The following is a 23,171-nucleotide window of genomic DNA, read 5'->3' as shown; positions in this document are numbered from 1 at the left end:
CTGCCTGTGACTCATTACTACAGACCGGCTCCAGCGCTGCCTGTGACTCATTACTACAGACCGGCTCCAGCCCTGCCTGTGACTCATTACTACAGACCAGCTCCACTGCTGCATGTGACTCATTACTACACACCAGCTCCACTGCTGCCTGTGACTCATTACTACAGACCGGCTCCAGCGCTGCCTGTGACTCATTACTACAGACCAGCTCCATCGCTGCCTGTGACTCATTACTACACACCAGCTCCACTGCTGCATGTGACTCATTACTACACACCAGCTCCACTGCTGCCTGTGACTCATTACTACAGACCGGCTCCAGCGCTGCCTGTGACTCATTACTACAGACCTGCTCCAGCCCTGCCTGTGACTCATTACTACAGACCGGCTCCAGCGCTGCCTGTGACTCATTACTACAGACCGGCTCCAGCCCTGCCTGTGACTCATTACTACAGACCGGCTCCAGCCCTGCCTGTGACTCATTACTACAGACCGTATCCAGCACTGCCTGTGACTCATTACTACAGACCGGCTCCAGCCCTGCCTGTGACTCATTACTACAGACCGGCTCCAGCCCTGCCTGTGACTCATTACTAGAGACCGGCTCCAGCCCTGCCTGTGACTCATTACTAGAGACCGGCTCCAGCCCTGCCTGTGACTCATTACTACAGACCGGCTCCAGCCCTGCCTGTGATTCATTACTACAGACCGGCTCCATCGCTGCCTGTGAGTTATTACTACAGGCCGGCTCCATCGCTGCCTGTGAGTCATTACTACAGACCGGCTCCAGCCCTGCCTGTGACTCATTACTACAGACCGGCTCCAGCCCTGCCTGTGACTCATTACTACAGACCGTATCCAGCACTGCCTGTGACTCATTACTACAGACCGGCTCCAGCCCTGCCTGTGACTCATTACTACAGACCGGCTCCAGCCCTGCCTGTGACTCATTACTACACACCAGCTCCACTGCTGCCTGTGACTCATTACTACAGACCGGCTCCAGCCCTGCCTGTGACTCATTACTACACACCAGCTCCAGTGCTGCCTGTGACTCATTACTACAGACCGGCTCCAGTCCTGCCTGTGACTCATTACTACAGACCAGCTCCAGCACTGCCTGTGACTCATTACTACAGATGGGCTCCATCGCTGCCTGTGAGTCATTACTACACACCGGCTCCAGCCCTGCCTGTGACTCATTACTACAGACCGGCTCCAGCCCTGCCTGTGACTCATTACTAGAGACCGGCTCCAGCCCTGCCTGTGACTCATTACTACAGACCGGCTCCAGCGCTGCCTGTGACTCATTACTACAGACCGGCTCCAGCCCTGCCTGTGACTCATTACTACAGACCGGCTCCAGCCCTGCCTGTGACCCATTACTACAGACCAGCTCCAGCCCTGCCTGTGACTCATTACTACAGACCGGCTCCAGCCCTGCCTGTGACTCATTACTACAGACCGGCTCCAGCCCTGCCTGTGACTCATTACTACAGACCGTATCCAGCACTGCCTGTGACTCATTACTACAGACCGGCTCCAGCCCTGCCTGTGACTCATTACTACAGACCGGCTCCAGCCCTGCCTGTGACTCATTACTACAGACCGGCTCCAGCCCTGCCTGTGACTCATTACTACAGACCGGCTCCAGCCCTGCCTGTGACTCATTACTACAGACCGGCTCCATCACTGCCTGTGAGTTATTACTACAGGCCAGCTCCATCGCTGCCTGTGAGTCATTACTACAGACCAGCTCCAGCCCTGCCTGTGACTCAGTACTACAGACCAGCTCCAGCCCTGCCTGTGACTCATTACTACAGACCGGCTCCATCGATGCCTGTGACTCATTACTACAAACCGGCTCCAGCCCTGCTGTGATTCATTACTACAGACCGGCTCCAGCGCTGCCTGTGACTCATTACTACAGACCGGCTCCAGCGCTGCCTGTGACTCATTACTACAGACCGGCTCCAGCCCTGCCTGTGACTCATTACTACAGACCGGCTCCAGCCCTGCCTGTGACTCATTACTACAGACCGTATCCAGCACTGCCTGTGACTCATTACTACAGACCGGCTCCAGCCCTGCCTGTGACTCATTACTACAGACCGGCTCCAGCCCTGCCTGTGACTCATTACTAGAGACCGGCTCCAGCCCTGCCTGTGACTCATTACTAGAGACCGGCTCCAGCCCTGCCTGTGACTCATTACTACAGACCGGCTCCAGCCCTGCCTGTGATTCATTACTACAGACCGGCTCCATCGCTGCCTGTGAGTTATTACTACAGGCCGGCTCCATCGCTGCCTGTGAGTCATTACTACAGACCGGCTCCAGCCCTGCCTGTGACTCATTACTACAGACCGGCTCCAGCGCTGCCTGTGACTCATTACTACAGACCGGCTCCAGCCCTGCCTGTGACTCATTACTACAGACCGGCTCCAGCCCTGCCTGTGACTCATTACTACAGACCGTATCCAGCACTGCCTGTGACTCATTACTACAGACCGGCTCCAGCCCTGCCTGTGACTCATTACTACAGACCGGCTCCAGCCCTGCCTGTGACTCATTACTACACACCAGCTCCACTGCTGCCTGTGACTCATTACTACAGACCGGCTCCAGCCCTGCCTGTGACTCATTACTACACACCAGCTCCACTGCTGCCTGTGACTCATTACTACAGACCGGCTCCAGTCCTGCCTGTGACTCATTACTACAGACCAGCTCCAGCACTGCCTGTGACTCATTACTACAGATGGGCTCCATCGCTGCCTGTGAGTCATTACTACACACCGGCTCCAGCCCTGCCTGTGACTCATTACTACAGACCGGCTCCAGCCCTGCCTGTGACTCATTACTAGAGACCGGCTCCAGCCCTGCCTGTGACTCATTACTACAGACCGGCTCCAGCGCTGCCTGTGACTCATTACTACAGACCGGCTCCAGCCCTGCCTGTGACTCATTACTACAGACCGGCTCCAGCCCTGCCTGTGACCCATTACTACAGACCAGCTCCAGCCCTGCCTGTGACTCATTACTACAGACCGGCTCCAGCCCTGCCTGTGACTCATTACTACAGACCGGCTCCAGCCCTGCCTGTGACTCATTACTACAGACCGTATCCAGCACTGCCTGTGACTCATTACTACAGACCGGCTCCAGCCCTGCCTGTGACTCATTACTACAGACCGGCTCCAGCCCTGCCTGTGACTCATTACTACAGACCGGCTCCAGCCCTGCCTGTGACTCATTACTACAGACCGGCTCCAGCCCTGCCTGTGACTCATTACTACAGACCGGCTCCATCGCTGCCTGTGAGTTATTACTACAGGCCAGCTCCATCGCTGCCTGTGAGTCATTACTACAGACCAGCTCCAGCCCTGCCTGTGACTCAGTACTACAGACCAGCTCCAGCCCTGCCTGTGACTCATTACTACAGACCGGCTCCATCGATGCCTGTGACTCATTACTACAAACCGGCTCCAGCCCTGCTGTGATTCATTACTGCAGACCGGCTCCAGCGCTGCCTGTGACTCATTACTACAGACCGGCTCCAGCCCTGCCTGTGACTCATTACTACACACCAGCTCCACTGCTGCATGTGACTCATTACTACACACCAGCTCCACTGCTGCCTGTGACTCATTACTACAGACCGGCTCCAGCGCTGCCTGTGACTCATTACTACAGACCGGCTCCAGCCCTGCCTGTGACTCATTACTACAGACCAGCTCCACTGCTGCATGTGACTCATTACTACACACCAGCTCCACTGCTGCCTGTGACTCATTACTACAGACCGGCTCCAGCGCTGCCTGTGACTCATTACTACAGACCGGCTCCAGCCCTGCCTGTGACTCATTACTACACACCAGCTCCACTGCTGCATGTGACTCATTACTACACACCAGCTCCACTGCTGCCTGTGACTCATTACTACAGACCGGCTCCAGCGCTGCCTGTGACTCATTACTACAGACCGGCTCCAGCCCTGCCTGTGACTCATTACTACAGACCGGCTCCAGCCCTGCCTGTGACTCATTACTACAGACCGGCTCCAGCGCTGCCTGTGACTCATTACTACAGACCGGCTCCAGCCCTGCCTGTGACTCATTACTACAGACCGGCTCCAGCCCTGCCTGTGACTCATTACTACAGACCGTATCCAGCACTGCCTGTGACTCATTACTACAGACCGGCTCCAGCCCTGCCTGTGACTCATTACTACAGACCGGCTCCAGCCCTGCCTGTGACTCATTACTACAGACCGGCTCCAGCCCTGCCTGTGACTCATTACTACAGACCGGCTCCAGCCCTGCCTGTGACTCATTACTAGAGACCGGCTCCAGCCCTGCCTGTGACTCATTACTACAGACCAGCTCCAGCCCTGCCTGTGATTCATTACTACAGACCGGCTCCATCGCTGCCTGTGAGTTATTACTACAGGCCGGCTCCATCGCTGCCTGTGAGTCATTACTACAGACCAGCTCCAGCCCTGCCTGTGACTCAGTACTACAGACCAGCTCAAGCGCTGCCTGTGACTCATTACTACAGACCGGCTCCAGCCCTGCCTGTGACTCATTACTACAGACCGGCTCCAGCGCTGCCTGTGACTCATTACTACAGACCGGCTCCAGCCCTGCCTGTGACTCATTACTACAGACCGGCTCCAGCCCTGCCTGTGACTCATTACTACAGACCGTATCCAGCACTGCCTGTGACTCATTACTACAGACCGGCTCCAGCCCTGCCTGTGACTCATTACTACAGACCGGCTCCAGCCCTGCCTGTGACTCATTACTACACACCAGCTCCACTGCTGCCTGTGACTCATTACTACAGACCGGCTCCAGCCCTGCCTGTGACTCATTACTACAGACCGGCTCCACTGCTGCATGTGACTCATTACTACACACCAGCTCCACTGCTGCCTGTGACTCATTACTACAGACCGGCTCCAGTCCTGCCTGTGACTCATTACTACAAACCAGCTCCAGCGCTGCCTGTGACTCATTACTACAGACGGGCTCCATCGCTGCCTGTGAGTCATTACTACACACCAGCTCCATCCCTGCCTGTGACTCATTACTACAGACCAGCTCCAGCCCTGCCTGTGACTCATTACTACAGACCGGCTCCATCGCTGCCTGTGAGTTATTACTACAGACCGGTTCCAGCGCTGCCTGTGACTCATTACTACAGACCGGCTCCAGCCCTGCCTGTGACTCATTACTACAGACCAGCTCCATCGCTGCCTGTGACTCATTACTACACACCAGCTCCACTGCTGCATGTGACTCATTACTACACACCAGCTCCACTGCTGCCTGTGACTCATTACTACAGACCGGCTCCAGCGCTGACTGTGACTCATTACTACAGACCGGCTCCAGCCCTGCCTGTGACTCATTACTACAGACCGGCTCCAGCGCTGCCTGTGACTCATTACTACAGACCGGCTCCAGCCCTGCCTGTGACTCATTACTACAGACCGGCTCCAGCCCTGCCTGTGACTCATTACTACAGACCGTATCCAGCACTGCCTGTGACTCATTACTACAGACCGGCTCCATCGATGCCTGTGACTCATTACTACAGACCGGTTCCAGCCCTGCTGTGAATCATTACTACAGACCGGCTCCAGCGCTGCCTGTGACTCATTACTACAGACCGGCTCCAGCGCTACCTGTGTCTCATTACTACAGACCGGCTCCAGCCCTGCCTGTGACTCATTACTACAGACCACATGTAACACAGACAAATGCTGAATATTTAGGTGGTTGAATACTTCTTCCAGCCATCTGGCCAGGGTGCCGTAAGAGCACGTTGTACCTGTGGTTCTAGACTCTTTATATTGTATGTGGGCTGTGTGACGATATGAGTGACACATTTCTGACTACAGCTGTCTGGTCATTCTGGAAGAGTCTAAGTTTTCTGAGTGATCCAAGCCGCAGTCATTTCACTTGTCCCCAGTTAGCGTGAGGTTGGGCGCCGCTCTTTCCCCTGATACATGGAATACGGTCTCTCCCTGCGGCGTGCACTTCTTACACATTCTATCCTCCAGCTGTGTTTTGTCTTGCAGATCCATGGTGCGGTACGCTGGTCCGAAGCTTCCAATCATCATTAAGAGTCTGCAGTCCGCACTAAGCAGTGTCTATGACAGTCAGCGTATCACTGCTACGGCTTTCCTCGCTCAGGTCAGAGCTCCGGGGGAGGGGAGATCTGATTACTGCTGATATGTATAGTGCGCCCACCTTACTGACACCCCTACACAGGTAACCCGCACCTTACTGACACCCCTACACAGGTTACCCGCACCTTACTGACACCCCTACACAGGTAACCCGCACCTTACTGACACCCCTACACAGGTAACCCGCACCTTACTGACACCCCTACACAGGTAACCCGCACCTTACTGACACCCCTACACAGGTAACCCGCACCTCACTGACACCCCTACACAGGTAACCCGCACCTTACTGACACCCCTACACAGGTAACCTACACCTTACTGACACCCCTACACAGGTAACCCGCACCTTACTGACACCCCTACACAGGTAACGCACTCCTTACTGACACCCATACACAGGTAACCTGCACCTTACTGACACCCCTACACAGGTAACCCGCACCTTACTGACACCCCTACACAGGTAACCCGCACCTTACTGACACCCCTACACAGGTAACCCGCACCTTACTGACACCCCTACACAGGTAACCCGCACCTTACTGACACCCCTACACAGGTAACCCGCACCTTACTGACACCCCTACACAGGTAACGCACTCCTTACTGACACCCCTACACAGGTAACCCGCACCTTACTGACACCCCTACACAGGTAACCCGCACCTTACTGACACCCCTACACAGGTAACCTGCACCTTACTGACACCCCTTCACAGGTAACCCGCACCTTACTGACACCCATACACAGGTAACCCGCACCTTACTGACACCCCTTCACAGGTAACCCGCACCTTACTGACACCCCTACACAGGTAACCCGCACCTTACTGACACCCCTACACAGGTAACCCGCACCTTACTGACACCCCTACACAGGTAACGCACTCCTTACTGACACCCATACACAGGTAACCTGCACCTTACTGACACCACTACACAGGTAACCCGCACCTTACTGACACCCCTACACAGGTAACCCGCACCTTACTGACACCCCTACACAGGTAACCCGCACCTTACTGACACCCCTACACAGGTAACCCGCACCTTACTGACACCCCTACACAGGTAACCCGCACCTTACTGACACCCCTACACAGGTAACCCGCACCTTACTGACACCCCTACACAGGTAACGCACTCCTTACTGACACCCATACACAGGTAACCTGCACCTTACTGACACCCCTACACAGGTAACCCGCACCTTACTGACACCCCTACACAGGTAACCCGCACCTTACTGACACCCCTACACAGGTAACCCGCACCTTACTGACACCCCTACACAGGTAACCCGCACCTTACTGACACCCCTACACAGGTAACCCGCACCTTACTGACACCCCTACACAGGTAACCCGCACCTTACTGACACCCCTACACAGGTAACCCGCACCTTACTGACACCCCTACACAGGTAACCCGCACCTTACTGACACCCCTACACAGGTAACCCGCACCTTACTGACACCCCTACACAGGTAACCCGCACCTTACTGACACCCCTACACAGGTAACCCGCACCTTACTGACACCCCTACACAGGTAACGCACTCCTTACTGACACCCATACACAGGTAACCTGCACCTTACTGACACCCCTACACAGGTAACCCGCACCTTACTGACACCCCTACACAGGTAACCCGCACCTTACTGACACCCCTACACAGGTAACGCACTCCTTACTGACACCCCTACACAGGTAACCTGCACCTTACTGACACCCCTACACAGGTAACCCGCACCTTACTGACACCCCTTCACAGGTAACCCGCACCATGGGTAACCTGCACCTTACTGACACCCCTACACAGGTAATCCGCACCTTACTGACACCCCTACACAGGTAATCCGCACCTTACTGACACCCATACACAGGTAATCCGTACCTTACTGACACCCCTACACAGGTAATCCGCACCTTACTGACACCCTACGCAGGTAACCCGCACCTTACTGACACCCCTACACAGGTAACCCGCACCTTACTGACACCCCAACACAGGTAACCCGCACCTTACTGACATTACTGACACCCCTACACAGGTAACCCGCACCTTACTGACACCCCTACACAGGTAACCTGCACCTTACTGACACCCCTACACAGGTAACCCGCACCTTACTGACACCCCTACACAGGTAATCCACACCTTACTGACACCCCTACACAGGTAACCCGCACCTTACTGACACCCCTACACAGGTAATCCACACCTTACTGACACCCCTACACAGGTAACCCGCACCTTACTGACACCCCTACACAGGTAATCCACACCTTACTGACACCCCTACACAGGTAACCTGCACCTTACTGACACCCCTACACAGGTAACCCGCACCTTACTGACACCCCTACACAGGTAACCCGCACCTTACTGACACCCCTACACAGGTAACCTGCACCTTACTGACACCCCTACACAGGTAACCCGCACCTTACTGACACCCCTACACAGGTAACCCGCACCTTACTGACACCCCTACACAGGTAACCCGCACCTTACTGACACCCCTACACAGGTAATCCACACCTTACTGACACCCCTACACAGGTAACCCGCACCTTACCGACACCCCTACACAGGTAACCCGCACCTTACTGACACCCCTACACAGGTAACCCGCACCTTACTGACACCCCTACACAGGTAACCCGCACCTTACTGACACCCGTACACAGTTAACCCGCACCTTTCTGACACCCCTACACAGGTAACCCGCACCTTACTGACACCCCTACACAGGTAACCCGCACCTTACTGACACCCCTACACAGGTAACGCACTCCTTACTGACACCCATACACAGGTAACCTGCACCTTACTGACACCCCTACACAGGTAATCCGCACCTTACTGACACCCCTACACAGGTAACCTGCACCTTACTGACACCCCTACACAGGTAACCCGCACCTTACTGACACCCCTACACAGGTAATCCGCACCTTACTGACACCCCTACACAGGTAATCCGCACCTTACTGACACCCCTACACAGGTAATCCACACCTTACTGACACCCTACGCAGGTAACCCGCACCTTACTGACACCCCTACACAGGTAACCCGCACCTTACTGACACCCCAACACAGGTAACCCTGACATTACTGACACCCCTACACAGGTAACCCGCACCTTACGGACACCCCTACACAGGTAACCCGCACCTTACTGACACCCCTACACAGGTAACCTACACCTTACTGACACCCCTACACAGGTAATCCACACCTTACTGACACCCTACGCAGGTAACCCGCACCTTACTGACACCCCTACACAGGTAACCCGCACCTTACTGACACCCCAACACAGGTAACCCTGACATTACTGACACCCCTACACAGGTAACCCGCACCTTACTGACACCCCTACACAGGTAACCCGCACCTTACTGACACCCCTACACAGGTAACCCGCACCTTACTGACACCCCTACACAGGTAACCCGCACCTTACTGACACCCCTACACAGGTAACCTACACCTTACTGACACCCCTACACAGGTAACCTGCACCTTACTGACACCCCTACACAGGTAACCCGCACCTTACTGACACCCCTACACAGGTAACCCGCACCTTACTGACACCCCTACACAGGTAACCCGCACCTTACTGACACCCCTACACAGGTAACCCGCACCTTACTGACACCCCTACACAGGTAACCTGCACCTTACTGACACCCCTACACAGGTAACCCGCACCTTACTGACACCCCTACACAGGTAACCCGCACCTTACTGACACCCCTACACAGGTAACCCGCACCTCACTGACACCCCTACACAGGTAACCTGCACCTTACTGACACCCATACAGAGGCAACCCGCACCTTACTGACACCCCTACACAGGTAACCCGCACCTTACTGACACCCCTACACAGGTAACCCACACCTTACTGACACCCCTACACAGGTAACCCGCACCTTACTGACCCCTACACAGGTAACCCGCACCTTACTGACACCCCTACACAGGTAACCCGCACCTTACTGACACCCCTACACAGGTAACCCGCACCTTACTGACACCCCTACACAGGTAACGCACTCCTTACTGACATCCCTACACAGGTAACCCGCACCTTACTGACACCCCTACACAGGTAACCCGCACCTTACTGACACCCTTACACAGGTAACCTACACCTTACTGACACCCCTACATAGGTAACGTCCTCACAGCCAGTGTGTATTGTCCCGCACATGTTTCCTGTGTATTGGTACAGAATGTGCGTGTCTGTGATGGGTGTCACACTGTAGAGAAGGGGTTGGATGTTTCCTCTGTATTGGTCCAGAGTGTGCGGGTCTGTGATGGGTGTCACACTGTAGAGAAGGGGTTGGATGTTTCCTGTGTATTGGTAGAGTGTGCGGGTCTGTGATGGGTGTCACACTGTAGAGAAGGGGTTGGCTGTTTCCTGTGTATTGGTACAGAGTGTTCGGGTCTGTGATGGGTGTCACACTGTAGAGAAGGGGTTGGCTGTTTCCTGTGTATTGGTACAGAGTGTGCGGGTCTGTGATGGGTGTCACACTGTAGAGAAGGGGTTGGATGTTTCCTGTGTATTGGTACAGAGTGTTCGGGTCTGTGATGGGTGTCACACTGTAGAGAAGTGGTTGGATGTTTCCTCTGTATTGGTACAGAGTGTGCGGGTCTGTGATGGGTGTCACACTGTAGAGAAGGGGTTGGATGTTTCCTCTGTATTGGTAGAGTGTGCGGGTCTGTGATGGGTGTCACACTGTAGAGAAGGGGTTGGATGTTTCCTCTGTATTGGTACAGAGTGTGCGGGTCTGTGATGGGTGTCACACTGTAGAGAAGGGGTTGGATGTTTCCTCTGTATTGGTACAGAGTGTGCGGGTCTGTGATGGGTGTCACACTGTAGAGAAGGGGTTGGATGTTTCCTCTGTATTGGTACAGAGTGTGCGGGTCTGTGATGGGTGTCACACTGTAGAGAAGGGGTTGGATGTTTCCTGTGTATTGGTACAGAGTGTGCGGGTCTGTGATGGGTGTCACACTGTAGAGAAGGGGTTGGATGTTTCCTGTGTGCTGGTACAGAGTGTGCGGGTCTGTGATGGGTGTCACACTGTAGAGAAGGGGTTGGATGTTTCCTCTGTATTGGTACAGAGTGTGCGGGTCTGTGATGGGTGTCACACTGTAGAGAAGGGGTTGGATGTTTCCTGTGTATTGGTATAGAGTGTGCGGGTCTGTGATGGGTGTCACACTGTAGAGAAGGGGTTGGATGTTTCCTCTGTATTGGTACAGTGTGTGCGGGTCTGTGATGGGTGTCACACTGTAGAGAAGGGGTTGGATGTTTCCTCTGTATTGGTACAGAGTGTGCGGGTCTGTGATGGGTGTCACACTGTAGAGAAGGGGTTGGATGTTTCCTGTGGATTGGTACAGAGTGTGCGGGTCTGTGATGGGTGTCACACTGTAAAGAAGGGGTTGGATGTTTCCTGTGTATTGGTACAGAGTGTGCGGGTCTGTGATGGGTGTCACACTGTAGAGAAGGGGTTGGATGTTTCCTGTGTGCTGGTACAGAGTGTGCGGGTCTGTGATGGGTGTCACACTGTAGAGAAGGGGTTGGATGTTTCCTGTGTGCTGGTACAGAGTGTGCGGGTCTGTGATGGGTGTCACACTGTAGAGAAGGGGTTGGATGTTTCCTCTGTATTGGTACAGAGTGTGCGGGTCTGTGATGGGTTTCACACTGTAGAGAAGGGGTTGGATGTTTCCTGTGTGCTGGTACAGAGTGTGCGGGTCTGTGATGGGTGTCACACTGTAGAGAAGGGGTTGGATGTTTCCTCTGTATTGGTACAGAGTGTGCGGGTTTGTGATGAGTGTCACACTGTAGAGAAGGGGTTGGATGTTTTCTGTGCATTGGTACAGAGTGTGCGGGTCTGTGATGGGTGTCACACTGTAGAGAAGGGGTTGGATGTTTCCTGTGTATTGGTACAGAGTGTTCGGGTCTGTGATGGGTGTCACACTGTAGAGAAGGGGTTGGATGTTTCCTCTGTATTGGTACAGAGTGTGCGGGTCTATGATGGGTGTCACACTGTAGAGAAGGGGTTGGATGTTTCCTCTGTATTGGTACAGAGTGTGCGGGTCTGTGATGGGTGTCACACTGTAGAGAAGGGGTTGGATGTTTCCTGTGTATTGGTACAGAGTGTTCGGGTCTGTGATGGGTGTCACACTGTAGAGAAGGGGTTGGCTGTTTCCTGTGTATTGGTACAGAGTGTGCGGGTCTGTGATGGGTGTCACACTGTAGAGAAGGGGTTGGATGTTTCCTGTGTATTGGTACAGAGTGTGCGGGTCTGTGATTGGTGTCACACTGTAGAGAAGGGGTTGGCTGTTTCCTGTGTATTGGTACAGAATGTGCGGGTCTGTGATGGGTGTCACACTGTAGAGAAGGGGTTGGATGTTTTCTGTGCATTGGTACAGAGTGTGCGGGTCTGTGATGGGTATCACACTGTAGAGAAGGGGTTGGATGTTTCCTCTGTATTGGTAGAGTGTGCGGGTCTGTGATGGGTGTCACACTGTAGAGAAGGGGTTGGATGTTTCCTGTGTGCTGGTACAGAGTGTGCAGGTCTATGATGGGTGTCACACTGTAGAGAAGGGGTTGGATGTTTCCTGTTTGCTGGTACAGAGTGTGCGGGTCTGTGATGGGTGTCACACTGTAGAGAAGGGGTTGGATGTTTCCTGTGTATTGGTACAGAGTGTGCGGGTTTGTGATGGGTGTCACACTGTAGAGAAGGGGTTGGATGTTTCCTGTGTATTGGTACAGAGTGTGCGGGTCTGTGATGGGTGTCACACTGTAGAGAAGGGGTTGGATGTTTCCTGTGTATTGGTACAGAGTGTGCGGGTCTGTGATGGGTGTCACACTGTAGAGAAGGGGTTGGATGTTTCCTCTGTATTGGTACAGAGTGTGCGGGTTTGTGATGGGTGTCACACTGTAGAGAAGGGGTTGGATGTTTCCTGTGTATTGGTACAGAGTGTGCGGGTCTGTGATGGGTGTCACACTGTAGAGAAGGGGTTGGATGTTTCCTGTGTATTGGTACAGTGTGTGCGGGTCTGTGATGGGTGTCACACTGTAGAGAAGGGGTTGGCTGTTTCCTGTGTATTGGTACAGTGTGTGCGGGTCTGTGATGGGTGTCACACTGTAGAGAAGGGCTTGGATGTTTCCTGTGCATTGGTACAGAATGTGCGGGTCTGTGATTGGTGTAACACTGTAGAGAAGGGGTTGGATGTTTCCTGTGTATTGGTACAGAGTGTGCGGGTCTGTGATGGGTGTCACACTGTAGAGAAGGGGTTGGATGTTTCCTCTGTATTGGTACAGAGTGTGCGGGTCTGTGATGGGTGTCACACTGTAGAGAAGGGGTTGGATGTTTCCTCTGTATTGGTACATAATGTGCGGGTCTGTGATGGGTGTCACACTGTAGAGAAGGGGTTGGATGTTTCCTCTGTATTGGTACAGAGTGTGCGGGTCTGTGATGGGTGTCACACTGTAGAGAAGGGGTTGGATGTTTCCTCTGTATTGGTACAGAGTGTGCGGGTCTGTGATGGGTGTCACACTGTAGAGAAGGGGTTGGATGTTTCCTCTGTATTGGTACAGAGTGTGCGGGTCTGTGATGGGTGTCACACTGTAGAGAAGGGGTTGGATGTTTCCTCTGTATTGGTACAGAGTGTGCGGGTCTGTGATGGGTGTAACACTGTAGAGAAGGGGTTGGATGTTTCCTGTGTATTGGTACAGAGTGTTCGGGTCTGTGATGGGTGTCACACTGTAGAGAAGGGGTTGGATGTTTCCTGTGTATTGGTACAGAGTGTTCGGGTCTGTGATGGGTGTCACACTGTAGAGAAGGGGTTGGCTGTTTCCTGTGTATTGGTACAGAGTGTGCGGGTCTGTGATGGGTGTCACACTGTAGAGAAGGGGTTGGATGTTTCCTGTGTGCTGGTACAGAGTGTGCGGGTCTGTGATGGGTGTAACACTGTAGAGAAGGGGTTGGATGTTTCCTGTGTGCTGGTACAGAGTGTGCGGGTCTGTGATGGGTGTCACACTGTAGAGAAGGGGTTGGATGTTTCCTGTGTATTGGTACAGAGTGTGCGGGTCTGTGATGGGTGTCACACTGTAGAGAAGGGGTTGGATGTTTCCTGTGTGCTGGTACAGAGTGTGCGGGTCTGTGATGGGTGTAACACTGTAGAGAAGGGGTTGGATGTTTCCTGTGTGCTGGTACAGAGTGTGCGGGTCTGTGATGGGTGTCACACTGTAGAGAAGGGGTTGGATGTTTCCTGTGTATTGGTACAGAGTGTTCGGGTCTGTGATGGGTGTCACACTGTAGAGAAGGGGTTGGCTGTTTCCTGTGTATTGGTACAGAGTATGCGGGTCTGTGATGGGTGTCACACTGTAGAGAAGGGGTTGGATGTTTCCTGTGTGCTGGTACAGAGTGTGCGGGTCTGTGATGGGTGTAACACTGTAGAGAAGGGGTTGGATGTTTCCTGTGTGCTGATACAGAGTGTGCGGGTCTGTGATGGGTGTCACACTGTAGAGAAGGGGTTGGATGTTTCCTGTGTATTGGTACAGAGTGTGCGGGTCTGTGATGGGTGTCACACTGTAGAGAAGGGGTTGGATGTTTCCTGTGTATTGGTAGAGTGTGCGGGTCTGTGATGGGTGTAACACTGTAGAGAAGGGGTTGGATGTTTCCTCTGTATTGGTACAGAGTGTGCGGGTCTGTGATGGGTGTCACACTGTAGAGAAGGGGTTGGATGTTTCCTCTGTATTGGTACAGAGTGTGCGGGTCTGTGATGGGTGTCACACTGTAGAGAAGGGGTTGGATGTTTCCTCTGTATTGGTACAGAGTGTGCGGGTCTGTGATGGGTGTCACACTGTAGAGAAGGGGTTGGATGTTTCCTCTGTATTGGTACAGAGTGTGCGGGTCTGTGATGGGTGTCACACTGTAGAGAAGGGGTTGGATGTTTCCTGTGTATTGGTACAGAGTGTGCAGGTCTGTGATGGGTGTCACACTGTAGAGAAGGGGTTGGATGTTTCCTCTGTATTGGTAGAGTGTGCGGGTCTGTGATGGGTGTCACACTGTAGAGAAGGGGTTGGATGTTTCCTGTGTATTGGTACAGAGTGTGCGGGTCTGTGATGGGTGTAACACTGTAGAGAAGGGGTTGGATGTTTCCTCTGTATTGGTACAGAGTGTGCGGGTCTGTGATGGATGTCACACTGTAGAGAAGGGGTTGGATGTTTCCTGTGTATTGGTACAGAGTGTGCGGGTCTGTGATGGGTGTAACACTGTAGATAAGGGGTTGGATGTTTCCTGTGTGCTGGTACAGAGTGTGCAGGTCTGTGATGGGTGTCACACTGTAGAGAAGGGGTTGGATGTTTCCTGTGTATTGGTACAGAGTGTGCGGGTCTGTGATGGGTGTCACACTGTAGAGAAGGGGTTGGATGTTTCCTCTGTATTGGTAGAGTGTGCGGGTCTGTGATGGGTGTCACACTGTAGAGAAGGGGTTGGATGTTTCCTGTGTATTGGTACAGAGTGTGCGGGTCTGTGATGCGTGTCACACTGTAGAGAAGGGGTTGGATGTTTCCTCTGTATTGGTACAGAGTGTGCGGGTCTGTGATGTGTTTCACACTGTAGAGAAGGGGTTGGATGTTTCCTCTGTATTGGTAGAGTGTGCGGGTCTGTGATGGGTGTCACACTGTAGAGAAGGGGTTGGATGTTTCCTGTGTATTGGTACAGATTGTGCGGGTCTGTGATGGGTGTCACACTGTAGAGAAGGGGTTGGATGTTTCCTCTGTATTGGTACAGAGTGTGCGGGTCTGTGATGGGTGTCACACTGTAGAGAAGGGGTTGGATGTTTCCTCTGTATTGGTACAGAGTGTGCGGGTCTGTGATGGGTGTCACACTGTAGAGAAGGGGTTGGATGTTTCCTGTGTATTGGTAGAGTGTGCGGGTCTGTGTTGGGTGTCACACTGTAGAGAAGGGGTTGGATGTTTCCTGTGTATTGGTACAGAGTGTGCGGGTCTGTGATGGGTGTCACACTGCAGAGAAGGGGTTGGATGTTTCCTCTGTATTGGTACAGAGTGTGCGGGTCTGTGATGGGTGTAACACTGTAGAGAAGTGGTTGGATGTTGCCTCTGTATTGGTACAGAGTGTGCGGGTCTGTGATGGGTGTCACACTGTAGAGAAGGGGTTGGATGCTGCCTGTTCTCCCATCTACAGGAGATCACAATGATAGGAGCTATACAATATGACCGGGGGTAAATGTGAGATGTGAGTGAGTTTTGCGTTCCTGCGCATGTAACACAGGTTACAGGGGGGCACATTGCAGTGGCAGGGGGGGTTGATACATGCCAGGGTTACGCTTTGTGTGGGGCCCCTTATAACCTGAATTGGGTACGTGGTGGCTCTTGTTCTGATGCTTTAGCTATAGGGTAGCCTGTATCCTGCACCCCGCTACTGATTGCTCTGTGCAGAGTGCTGGGAAAGGCTATGGAATCACAGTGTCACTGGTGGTATACAGCCTAGTGTCCCCTCCTCCTGCACACTATCCTCTATAGTCTTTCCCAGAGTCTGGAAGTTATAGCGGTGAATGGGGCCCTGGCAGGATTTCCAGGCGCATGGAAAAATCCATCATCTCCTGCTATGCAGCTCTCCCTGGACCCGGCCACTGCTCTGTCCTGGAAGTGGAGCCTGTAACACGAGTAGCTGAGGCAGCTATCTGGTGCAGGAGTGAGCGGGCCTGGCAGGGCGCCTCGTTTGTTAATGTGCAAGACAAAGCCCTGTGCCAGCCTCATGCCACCTGTTAGCTTTATCCCACACCTCAGCATGTCATACAGACCAGGAAGGAAACTGACACAGCTCTTCCATTCCAGCGTCCTGCCACCACCACCTGCAGCTCTTCCATTCCAGCGTCCTGCCACCACCACCTGCAGCTCTTCCATTCCAGCGTCCTGCCACCACCACCTGCATCTCTTCCATTCCAGCGTCCTGCCACCACCACCTGCATCTCTTCCATTCCAGCGTCCTGCCACCACCACCTGCATCTCTTCCATTCCAGCGTCCTGCCACCACCACCTGCAGCTCTTCCGTTCCAGCGTCCTGCCACCACCACCTGCAGCTCTTCCATTCCAGCGTCCTACCACCACCACCTGCAGCTCTTCCATTCCAGCGTCCTGTCACCACTACCACCAGCAGCTCTTCCATTCCAGCGTGCTGCCACCACCACCACCTGCAGCTCTTCCATTCCAGCGTCCTGCCACCACCACCACCTGCAGCTCTTCCATTCCAGCGTCCTGCCACCACCACCTGCATCTCTTCCATTCCAGCGTCCTGCCACCACCACCTGCATCTCTTCCATTCCAGCGTCCTGCCACCACCACCTGCAGCTCTTCCGTTCCAGCGTCCTACCACCACCACCTGCATCTCTTCCATTCCAGCGTCCTGCCACCACCACCTGCAGCTCTTCCATTCCAGCGTCCTGTCACCACTACCACCAGCAGCTCTTCCATTCCAGCGTGCTGCCACCACCACCACCTGCAGCTCTTCCATTCCAGCGTCCTGCCACCACCACCACCTGCAGCTCTTCCATACCAGCGTCCTGCCACCACCACCTGCAGCTCCTCCATTCCAGCGTCCTGCCACCACCACCACCTCCAGCTCTTCCATTCCAGCGTCCTGCCACCATCCACCTGCAGCTCTTCCATACCAGCGTCCTGCCACCACCACCTGCAGCTCTTCCATTCCAGCGTCCTGCCACCACCGCCTGCAGCTCTTCCATTCCAGCGTCCTGAAACCACCACCTGCAGCTCTTCCATTCCAGCGTCCTGCCACCACCACATGCAGCTCTTCCATACCAGCATCCTGCCACCACCACCTGCAGCTCTTCCATACCAGCATCCTGCCACCACCACCTGCAGCTCCTGATACATACCGTATTATACACTGCACCATACTGGTCCTGTAGGCCCGGAGACTAGTGCAGGACAGTACGGCTGTGTGTGATACTGGTCCTGTAGTCCCGGAGACTAGTGCAGGACAGTGCGGCTGTGTGTGATACTGGTCCTGTAGTCCCGGAGACTAGTGCAGGACAGTGCGGCTGTGTGTGATACTGGTCCTGTAGTCCCGGAGACTAGTGCAGGACAGTACGGCTATGTGTGATACTGGTCCTGTAGTCCCGGAGACTAGTGCAGGACAGTGCGGCTGTGTGTGATACTGGTCCTGTAGTCCCGGAGACTAGTGCAGGACAGTGCGGCCGTGTGTGATACTGGTCCTGTAGTCCCGGAGACTAGTGCAGGACAGTGCGGCTGTGTGTGATACTGGTCCTGTAGTCCCGGAGACTAGTGCAGGACAGTGCGGCTGTGTGTGATACTGGTCCTGTAGTCCCGGAGACTAGTGCAGGACAGTGCGGCTGTGTGTGATACTGGTCCTGTAGTCCCGGAGACTAGTGCAGGACAGTGCGGCTGTGTGTGATACTGGTCCTGTAGTCCCGGAGACTAGTGCAGGACAGTGCGGCTGTGTGTGATACTGGTCTTGTAGTCCCGGAGACTAGTGCAGGACAGTGCGGCTGTGTGTGATACTGGTCCTGTAGTCCCGGAGACTAGTGCAGGACAGTGCGAATGTGTGTGATACTGGTCCTGTAGTCCCAGAGACTAGTGCAGGACAGTGCGGCTGTGTGTGATACTGGTCCTGTAGTCCCGGAGACTAGTACAGGACAGTGCGGCTGTGTGTGATACTGGTCCTGTAGTCCCGGAGACTAGTGCAGGACAGTACTGCTGTGTGTGATACTGGTCCTGTAGTCCCGGAGACTAGTGCAGGACAGTGCGGCTGTGTGTGATACTGGTCCTGTAGTCCCGGAGACTAGTGCAGGACAGTGCGGCTGTGTGTGATACTGGTCCTGTAGTCCCGGAGACTAGTGCAGGACAGTGCGGCTGTGTGTGATACTGGTCCTGTAGTCCTGGAGACTAGTGCAGGACAGTACGGCTGTGTGTGATACTGGTCCTGTAGTCCCGGAGACTAGTGCAGGACAGTGCGGCTGTGTGTGATACTGGTCCTGTAGTCCTGGAGACTAGTGCAGGACAGTGCGGCTGTGTGTGATACTGGTCCTGTAGTCCCGGAGACTAGTGCAGGACAGTGCGGCTGTGTGTGATACTGGTCCTGTAGTCCCGGAGACTAGTGCAGGACAGTGCGGCTGTGTGTGATACTGGTCCTGTAGTCCCGGAGACTAGTGCAGGACAGTGCGGCTGTGTGTGATACTGGTCCTGTAGTCCCGTAGAGTAGTGCAGGACAGTGCGGCTGTGTGTGATACTGGTCCTGTAGTCCCGGAGACTAGTGCAGGACAGTGCGGCTGTGTGTGATACTGGTCTTGTAGTCCCGGAGACTAGTGCAGGACAGTGCGGCTGTGTGTGATACTGGTCCTGTAGTCCCGGAGACTAGTGCAGGACAGTGCGGCTGTGTGTGATACTGGTCCTGTAGTCCCGGAGACTAGTGCAGGACAGTGCGGCTGTGTGTGATACTGGTCCTGTAGTCCCGGAGACTAGTGCAGGACAGTGCGGCTGTGTGTGATACTGGTCCTGTAGTCCTGGAGACTAGTGCAGGACAGTGCGGCTGTGTGTGATACTGGTCCTGTAGTCCTGGAGACTAGTGCAGGACAGTGCGGCTGTGTGTGATACTGGTCCTGTAGTCCCGGAGAGTAGTGCAGGACAGTGCGGCTGTGTGTGATACTGGTCCTGTAGTCCCGGAGACTAGTGCAGGACAGTGCGGCTGTGTGTGATACTGGTCTTGTAGTCCCGGAGACTAGTGCAGGGCAGTGCGGCTGTGTGTGATACTGGTCCTGTAGTCCCGGAGAGTAGTGCAGGACAGTACGGCTGTGTGTGATACTGGTCCTGTAGTCCCGGAGACTAGTGCAGGACAGTGCGGCTGTGTGTGATACTGGTCCTGTAGTCCCGGAGACTAGTGCAGGACAGTGCGGCTGTGTGTGATACTGGTCCTGTAGTCCCGGAGAGTAGTGCAGGACAGTGCGGCTGTGTGTGATACTGGTCCTGTAGTCCCGGAGACTAGTGCAGGACAGTGCGGCTGTGTGTGATACTGGTCCTGTAGTCCCGGAGAGTAGTGCAGGACAGTGCGGCTGTGTGTGATACTGGTCCTGTAGTCCCGGAGACTAGTGCAGGACAGTGCGGCTGTGTGTGATACTGGTCTTGTAGTCCCGGAGACTAGTGCAGGGCAGTGCGGCTGTGTGTGATACTGGTCCTGTAGTCCCGGAGACTAGTGCAGGACAGTGCGGCTGTGTGTGATACTGGTCCTGTAGTCCCGGAGACTAGTGCAGGACAGTGCGGCTGTGTGTGATACTGGTCCTGTAGTCCCGGAGACTAGTGCAGGACAGTGCGGCTGTGTGTGATACTGGTCCTGTAGTCCCGGAGACTAGTGCAGGACAGTGCGGCTGTGTGTGATACTGGTCCTGTAGTCCCGGAGACTAGTGCAGGACAGTACGGCTGTGTGTGATACTGGTCCTGTAGTCCTGGAGACTAGTGCAGGACAGTACGGCTGTGTGTGATACTGGTCCTGTAGTCCTGGAGACTAGTGCAGGACAGTACGGCTGTGTGTGATACTGGTCCTGTAGTCCTGGAGACTAGTGCAGGACAGTGCGGCTGTGTGTGATACTGGTCCTGTAGTCCTGGAGACTAGTGCAGGACAGTGCGGCTGTGTGAGATACTGGTCCTGTAGTCCTGGAGACTAGTGCAGGACAGTGTGGCTGTGTGTGATACAGGTTGAGTATCCCTTATCCAAAATTTCTCTGACGTCCTAGTGGATGCTGGGACTCCGTAAGGACCATGGGGAATAGCGGCTCCGCAGGAGACAGGGCACAAAATAAAAGCTTAAGGATCAGGTGGTGTGCACTGGCTCCTCCCCCTATGACCCTCCTCCAAGCCCCAGTTAGATTTTTGTGCCCGGCCGAGAAGGGTGCAATCTAGGTGGCTCTCCTGAGCTGCTTAGAATAAAAGTTTAGTTTAGGATTTTTTATTTTCAGTGAGTCCTGCTGGCAACAGGCTCACTGCATCGTGGGACTAAGGGGAGAAGAAACGGACTCACCTGAGTGCAGAGTGGATCGGGTTTCTTAGGCTACTGGACATTAGCTCCAGAGGGACGATCACAGGTTCAGCCTGGATGGGTCACCGGAGCCGCGCCGCCGTCCCCCTTACAGAGCCAGAAGAGACGAAGAGGTCCGGTGAAATCGGCGGCAGAAGACGATCCTGTCTTCAGACTAAGGTAGCGCACAGCACCGCAGCTGTGCGCCATTGCTCTCAGCACACTTCACACTCCGGTCACTGAGGGTGCAGGGCGCTGGGGGGGGAGCGCCCTGAGACGCAATATTACAGTATATACCTTAGGTGGCTAAAAAGAATACATCACATATAGCTCCTGGGCTATATGGATGTATTTTACCCCTGCCATTTTACACAAAAAAAGCGGGAGATAAGGACGTCGTGAAGGGGCGGAGCCTATCTCCTCAGCACACAAGCGCCATTTTCCCTCACAGCTCCGCTGGAAGGACGGCTCCCTGACTCTCCCCTGCAGTCCTGCTTCAGAATCAGGGTAAAAAAGAGAAGGGGGGGCACGTTTGGCAGCAAATAAATATATTAACAACAGCTATAAGGGAGTAACACTTATATAAGGTTATCCCTGTATATATATATAGCGCTGGGTGTGTGCTGGCAGACTCTCCCTCTGTCTCTCCAAAGGGCTAAGTGGGGTCCTGTCCTCTATCAGAGCATTCCCGGTGTGTGTGCTGTGTGTCGGTACGCGTGTGTCGACATGTATGAGGAGGAAAATGAGGTGGAAGCGGAGCAGTTGCCTGTGTTAGTGATGTCACCCCCTAGGGAGTCGACACCTGACTGGATGATTGTATTTAAACAATTAAGTGATAATGTCAGCAATTTGCAAAAAACTGTTGACGACATGAGACAGCCGGCAAATCAATTAGTGCCTGTCCAGGCGTCTCAGACACCGTCAGGGGCCCTAAAACGCCCGTTACCTCAGTGGGTCGACACAGACCCAGACACAGATACTGAGTCTAGTGTCGACGGTGACGAGACAAACGTGATGTCCAGCAGGGCCACACGTTACATGATCACAGCAATGAAAGAGGCATTGAACCTTTCTGACACTACAAGTACCACAAAGAAGGGTATTATGTGGGGGGTGAAAAAACTACCAATAGTTTTTCCTGAGTCAGATGAAATAAATGAGGTGTGTGATAAAGCGTGGGGTTTCCCCGATAAAAAACAGCTAATTTCTAATAAATTATTAGCACTATATCCTTTCCCGCCAGAGGTTAGGACGCGCTGGGAAACACCCCCTAGGGTAGATAAGGCGCTCACACGTTTATCTAAACAAGTAGCGTTACCGTCCCCTGATACGGCCACCCTCAAAGAACCGGCTGATAGAAGACTGGAAAATATCCTAAAGAGTATATACACACATACTGGTGTTATACTGCGACCAGCAATCGCCTCAGCCTGGATGTGTAGTGCTGGAGTCGCATGGTCGGATTCCCTGACTGAGAATATTGATACCCTGGATAGGGACAGTATTTTGTTAACTATAGAGCATTTAAAGGATACATTGCTATATATGCGTGATGCACAGAGGGATATTTGCACCCTGGCATCAAGAGTCAGTGCTATGTCCATCTCTGCCAGAAGAGCGTTATGGACGCGACAGTGGTCAGGGGATGCAGATTCCAAACGGCACATGGAAGTATTGCCGTATAAAGGGGAGGAGTTATTTGGGGCTGGTCTATCGGACCTGGTGGCCACGGCAACGGCTGGAAAATCCACCTTTTTACCCCAGGTCACTTCACATCAACAGAAAAAGACACCGTCTTTTCAAACTCAGTCCTTTCGTTCCCATAAATACAAGCGAGCAAAAGGCCACTCTTTTCTGCCCCGGGGC

General features: G+C 53.9%; 1 protein-coding gene across 1 annotated transcript in view; it reads left to right on the top strand.

Annotated features, from left to right (window-relative positions):
• Positions 1 to 23,171, top strand: part of MROH1 (maestro heat like repeat family member 1) — a 383,926-nt gene that overhangs the window by 307,039 nt on the left and 53,716 nt on the right. Inside the window, exon 14 of the mRNA XM_063924734.1 lies at positions 6,086 to 6,200. Within this exon, the coding sequence (XP_063780804.1) occupies positions 6,086 to 6,200 (115 nt within the window). The remainder of the gene's footprint in view (positions 1 to 6,085; positions 6,201 to 23,171) is intronic.

This window comes from Pseudophryne corroboree, chromosome 5 (genome assembly GCF_028390025.1).
Source record: "Pseudophryne corroboree isolate aPseCor3 chromosome 5, aPseCor3.hap2, whole genome shotgun sequence".
NCBI classification, from domain to species: Eukaryota; Metazoa; Chordata; class Amphibia; order Anura; family Myobatrachidae; genus Pseudophryne; species Pseudophryne corroboree.
The sequence above is the reverse complement of the archived record's forward strand: the minus strand, read 5'-3'. Positions and strand labels throughout refer to the sequence as shown.